Here is a 6,735-nt window from a genome sequence, read left to right on the forward strand (position 1 = left end):
TGTCCTAGAGTCTCTTTAAGTGGCTGAGCAAACCAGGTCAATCTCCATACATAAAGCCCTCATTTCCCAGATTCATTCTAGGTATACTTAGAACCTCTGCCTAGGGAGACCTCAAGAGTTGTTAGGGTCTACCAGGAATAAATCCAAATGATCTGAGCTAATCTTGCCTCAGGCCAGAACTAGAGATATAACTGTCCTGCTAAAATGAATTTAACATTAGACTCTAGCTGGCTTCCAGATTCTGCATCTTTCATCTTTTATATTTTCCATCTGCTATGGTGTATGTACTACTACTTCTGCTGTTACTACTGCTACTACCACTAGCAATAATAAACAGTCTACATATTTATGGCACTAATTATGTGCCAGACTACTTTAAGAACTTTGCATATATAAGACCCATCTAGTCCTCCTTATACTCCTATGAGGTAGATATTGTTATCATTCCTGGTTTAAAAACTTACCCAAGGGCCGACCCCATGGCGCACTCGGGAGAGTGTGGCGCTGGGAGCGCAGCGACACTTGGGCCACAGGCTCGGATCCTATATAGGAACGGCCGGTGCGTTCACTGGCTGAGCGCAGTGCGGGCGACAACGCACCAAGGGTTGCAACTCCCTTACCGGTCACGAAAAAGACAAATAAATAAATAAATAACTTACCCAAGATCACAGAACTAATGAGAGGAAGTACTGGGATTCAGATCTGGCAATTTGGTTCCAGAGTCCATGCTCTTAGACAGTGTATCATATTTCTTTTGTTTGTGTAATGCAAAGAATATTCCATCGAGACAAGAGACCTGGATTCTAGTCCTGTCTCTGACATTAATCAACTGCGTGATCTAGGGGAAGCTATATAATGAACCAGGTTCAAAGGTACACTTCTAGTTATGCAATAATGTTATAATAAAGTAGTACTTTATTAACAAACTTGACATTACTCACCTAGATGAGTCAGGAGGTTTAAAGCTTTAAAATGAAATATGTCTAAGTGAAGGGAAGAAGGCAAGCAATAATTAAGTTCATTTTCTAAGCACTTTCACTTATTTTCTCATCTTATATTCTATGATGCAAGCATTATGATCCATATTTTATGGAGGAAAACATTGCGATTCAGAGATTAGGTAATTTATCCAAGGTCACATAGATAATCAGGATGGAGAGCAAGCATTTGAATGCAACCAAAGCCCAAGGACTTTCTGCTGTACCATGCTTGCCTGGTGTTGTCTTTCCCTCCTCTCAGCAGCAGTAAGCAGAGCTTTAAATGGTAATATATGCAAGGTACCTAGCACAAAGCCTTTAGAAACAGCACACATACAGTGAATTAATTTGGAAGTGGAGATGGAGAGAGATGAATACCAACTTGAAAGTGGTAAGAGATTGTTACCTAAAACAAAAGTGGATACATTTTTGTGTAATTTCTACAAGGTGGGATGAATACCATTACAAAATGATGAATTTCTGGAGGGAAAGTTTGTATATATTCTATTTCCAGACCACATACATAAGTTCTTGTGGTATTCTGCTGCATGAAATTACTTCCTAACAATAACCCAGAATCATTTTGTTGAAAGGAATCTCCATTTTTCACTAGCATAAATTTCACAAATAATACCAATCAACAAGGAAAGTCTCTTATGTATTGGCTACCTAAAGGAGGTCAGGAAAGTCAGAAACTATTATGGTAACCTAATAAATTCCTCTCTTGGTTTGGAAAAGGAGCTACTCCTTCATTCACTCACTCATCCAACAAATAATAATTGAACACCAAGTATGTATGAGGCATTATTTTAATAACAGATGTATGCTAGGACACTAAAGAGAACATGACATATAAGGTGATTCCAATGAAGTGTGATTGAGCGCTATGACTAAAAGCTATGCAGGGTTCTATTGGAGCATGAATATTATTTATGAGGCATTAGAGGAGTTTCTGAAGCAAGTGACATTTGAGCCATGATTAGAGAGTATGGTGGGTTTAGGAAATTGTAAGCATTAGAATTCAGAGTATACAGAATGGGAGAAAATATTTGCAAATTATACATCTGACAAGGGATTAATATCTAGAATATGCAAAGGTTAGAGCTCAGTGTTGTAACACCAATGTCAAAGGCTTACATCCCAGTACAGGTCAGCCACAAAAAACAAGCAAAAGCAGCAACAGAATATAGAAGGAACTCAAACAACTTAACAGTAAAAAAATCAAATAATCTGATTAAAAAATGTGTAAAGGGGCTGAATAGACATTTCTCAAAGAAGATGTACAAATGGCCAACCAGTACCTTAGAAAATGCTCAACATCATTAAGCATCAGGGAAATGCAAATCAAAACCATACTGAGATATCATCTCACCCCAGTTAGACTGGCTATTATCAAAAAGACAAAGAATAACAAATGCTGGCAAGGATGCAGAGAAAGGGGAATCCTTTTACATTATTGGTGGGACTGTAAATTTTACAGCCATTATGGAAAACAGTATGTAGGCTCCTCAAACAACTACAGATAAAACTACCACACAATCCAGCAATCCAATTACTGTGTATATAACCCAAAGGAACGGAAATCATCATGTTGAAGGGATATCTGCACTCTCAAGTTCATCACAGCTCTTTCTACAATAGTTGAGATACTGAACCAACTTAAATGTCCATCAACAATAACTGGGTAAGGAAAATGTGGTATATCCATATACACAATGGAATACTACTAAGCCATAAAAGAGAATGAAATTTTGCCATTCACAGCAACATGGATGATATTGGAGAAAATTATGTTAAGTGAAATAAGCCAGGCACAGAAAGAGAAATACTGCATGTCCTCATTCATAAGTGGGAGATAATAAAGACAAAGAAGCAACCAAGCATACATACCAGCTCTAAAAGGCTTTATAATTCCCATAAAGAATAGATCTTATTAAATAATCTCAGAACAAATGTCAAATTTTCTATTATTAATTAGAGAATTCTGGTATGCATAAAAAAATGTGATGTTAAATAATGTTCCAAGCACATACCAAATGTATAATGTCAGAGTACTTCAATAATTTTGTGGAAGAATAGAATTAAAAAACAATATGGATCTTTCCATGAACTTTCTGAAGCACTCTCATATAAAACTTTGCACTCACCTGGTACTAGGCCGCTTTTGTAAGGCTTTACCCAGGATAAGAGATGGAGCACTCCTCCTCCTTTCTGCTTTCATTTTCTGTGAGGAAAAAAATATTGAAATGAAGACTACGTAGCTTATGAGGGAAGTAAATGTTTATTTTCAACTCAAATCAACAAATTTTGTATTGCCTGTCTTTACCTAGTAAGGAACCTAAATTTCATTATGGAGATAAACTATAACATCAAAAATGGGATAGTAAGTGTCAAACATGGTATAGGCAGTGTTTCTTATCAGAATAAACAGGTTAAATGTTGATCTGAGTATTTGGGAAAAGTAAGATCATAACCATTATTATTGCTTATCATGTGTCAGGCCCTATGTTAAAGGCTGGACATAGATTATCTCATTTATACCCCAAAATGTCATCAGGGTAGGAACTACTATTCCTATCTCATAGGCAGGACAGGCCCCAAACTGGGCTTCAAGGAAAGACAGGACTTGGAAAGATCCAGTAAAAGAGAAGAAAAAAACTGTTAAAGTGAAGGCATAGAGACTACATTTTTACATGAACATTTCATCAGCCTTTATTTTGTTCTACATTGAAATATTTGCACATTTGGGAATCTCTTCCTCCAAATAGGCTTTTTTTACTATAACATTTTTTTAAAAAAGAAAAACAATCATTTTTTCTCTTCTAGGTGGTATATTAATAGAAGATAAACTGGATAAGTCAGGTACTCTGTTTCCAATGACCTAAAATTTGTGGTGAATGAGGTTTGGATTATCCAGATAATTACTCTCTAAATTCAATCTTAATATCTCTAGATACAGCCAGAGAGCCTGCCACTAGAGACAGATGAGTAAAATTAACAATATAACCACAAATAGCCATGAGTGAAGTTCAGGCTGTGTCACACTAAAGCCATTCTTCCTGCTATACCCTTTCGCCCTATCCCAACCAGAAGTCTCACCCATGCCTGTGGGCCTAGGGCAGTCATGCTTGGGAACCATGATGTGTATTTATTTGGTGCTTTTCTTCTAGAGAAACAGCCCACAGCTGTCAGATTTCCAGAAAAGTCTAATCTCTCCCGACCCTAGTGATTTCAGTAACCGTGTTTATATATGCTAGCTTGCTAGTCTCATCTCACTACTTCTATTAGTCACACCTCTTCGGAACATAACCCTCAGGAATCTAACATCCTGAGGCTAATGTAACTGCACAGGTTGCAGGGAGAAAGGAAATCTGGAAGACAAGTATTTGTTTTGCAGGATATAGCAGCACCTCCCGATGTGAAGCGTCTCAATAATGGAATACTGCATTGATTTTACTAAAAAAAAAAAAGTGGCAGTTTGTTCATATGCATCAAGCTATAGTCTAAATTTTTTGCAGGATTCTGTTTCACCTTCAGACCTTGGCTTGATTCCTACTACCTGTACCATATTGTTACAGCAGTAGTTACACCAATTGTCTGGTTGGGGTTATTGTTCGACTCCTGCCGACATAGGCAATGGTAAAGCTACGTGACAACACCAATTGTGTGGCTAGGCAATTCATAACTAAAGCCAAAACATTTCATTATTTTAGTTACACTAAGTTTCCACTTGTACTGTCAGGGCTAGGGCTCAGACACTTCAAAGCCATTGTACAGACTGGGTCATAGACCCCTCACACACAGGTCCATGCTAGGTAATTGGGAAAGATGCCAGGATCCATTGGCTGTCCTCAGCAGTAGCAGCAGAAGCAGCAGTGGTGGTGGCCTCCAAGGACATACTGGGGACACTGGCAGCAAAAGCTTGCAGCAATGGCCTCCAGCAGCAGTAGCAGCCTCCCCATGGCCACCCCCACCCCCTGGGGGCATCCGTGGATCAGAGCCACTCATCCTTTACACTTAAGTCCATAACCCAGGACACCTGGGTGCATATGAGCAATTACATTAGACAATAACCAAGGAACACCTGGGCACACGCACATATCTACATCAAATGCTCGGCAAGATTCTGAACATTTGAGGGGCTCTGACCACTGATTCCCATTTTTCAGGACCTATTTAGTCCTTTGAAATTTGAAATGTGCCTAATCCTGTGAGCTTTACCTGAGCCCCTTACCCTCTGCTTTGACCTTGAGGGTCTGGCCTAACCTAGTGGGGCTCATTCCAGGATCTATCTCAGCAGCTTTATGTCTGCTTCCTCTACCTTTTGATTTCAGTATCAGATCCAAGATCCTAAACTTTGTTAGTACATGATTTTTAATTCTGAGCTCCTGGCTTTTTCAGATTTATAAAGAATTTGGAAAGAGTTCAAAAGACAGCCATAAAGTGATTTAAAATGTGGAGAAAAGAAAGAGCCTATGAAAAAAGGTAAAATGATCTGAGAGTCTTCACTGGAAACAGTCATAATCCCCAAATTAATAAAGACCTATACTATGAAGATAGTAAGCATCTTCCAAGAAAGACGAGGCAAAAAGAAATGGGGCTGACCTTAGAACAGGAATCCATGTTGATGCTGGATGTGGTGCTTTAAGAAATTAACAAAAGCTGTGAACTAAATTTTTCATACAACTTCAGGGGTTTCAGAAACTCCCAAAAAATAAATTCCTTAGGCATTCATGGACTCCAAATTATGAAACCTTCTGATATAAAGAAATCTCTCTGAAAGTGATAGCTGTTAAACACGAGAACATATAATCAAAGAAGGGTGAAAATTTTTCTTCTGCAAAGGTGCTTTTAAAATAGAAGTTCTGCATATAAACTTAATGTAGATCTTCTACATACACAGTCATTAGACTGTGTTTTCTGAGTTACCAAAACTGTCAGGTGTGTAAGCAGCCAAATGTTGAATGTATCCACCTCCTCCAGATAAATTCATATTGACAAGAATGCAGTCAAACCACAGGCAGAATGTTGTTTTTATGTAAGGTTCTACTGTTTGTATTCAGACTTATTCTACCAGTGATGAGATATAAAACCCAAGGCAATTCAGTCACTTCTCTAGGCCTCCATTTCCTTACCTACAAAATGAGAATATTTGGACTACTTAGTTTCTTAGGTCCTTCTATTTCTGATATTCCACATTAAGCGTCCACCAAAGATTTACCCTGGATATGTAAGAAAAGAAACATTACATGCACCATGCACTTAGGATCCACAAGATTCATTTTTTCTTGTAAGCAATAAAAAATCTTAAGAGCAGCTAATATAATCAGGGCTTAATAAATAGATTTAGGTATTAATTCATTCAAATACACATATCTCTTTCTTTTGTTCAGAAGTGTAGCAGAGCAAATGGCCAATAGTAACTTCAAAACAAATTCACTAATCTATTAAAGAATCTGTTCTCAGGCAATAAAGACTTGAATTTTCTTCTTGATTAAAACAACTGTGTGAAATGCAATACATCGAAATAGAGTGAAACTAGTGATTACTTTACAAATGTATAATAGTACAAACTTATCAGGACAGGTTGAGGTTATGCTTATATTAGCACCAACAAATTTCACAGTTGTTCTGTGACAGGAATAACTATTATTCTTTGCCTTACAGGAAACAGAAGGTAAACTTCAAACAGTGCATATTTTCTTTGTTAGTTTAAAAATCACATAGTGGATGCCATTTTGAACTGAATTATTTTTAA

The 6,735-nt window shown here is 37.5% G+C and overlaps 1 protein-coding gene across 1 annotated transcript in view; it reads left to right on the forward strand.

Moving 5' to 3' along the window:
• The window catches only part of LOC103609731 (keratin, type I cytoskeletal 18-like), a gene marked incomplete at its 5' end in the record, with an annotated part of 16,682 nt that extends 12,062 nt beyond the window's left edge, over positions 1-4,620 (forward strand). The window contains one exon of the mRNA XM_008594019.1: positions 4,496-4,620. Coding sequence (XP_008592241.1) covers positions 4,496-4,620 — 125 coding nt within the window. The remainder of the gene's footprint in view (positions 1-4,495) is intronic.
• Between the last annotated feature and the right edge of the window lie 2,115 nt (positions 4,621-6,735).

This window comes from Galeopterus variegatus, unplaced genomic scaffold (assembly GCF_000696425.1).
Source record: "Galeopterus variegatus unplaced genomic scaffold, G_variegatus-3.0.2 Scaffold10013, whole genome shotgun sequence".
Taxonomy (NCBI): Eukaryota; Metazoa; Chordata; class Mammalia; order Dermoptera; family Cynocephalidae; genus Galeopterus; species Galeopterus variegatus.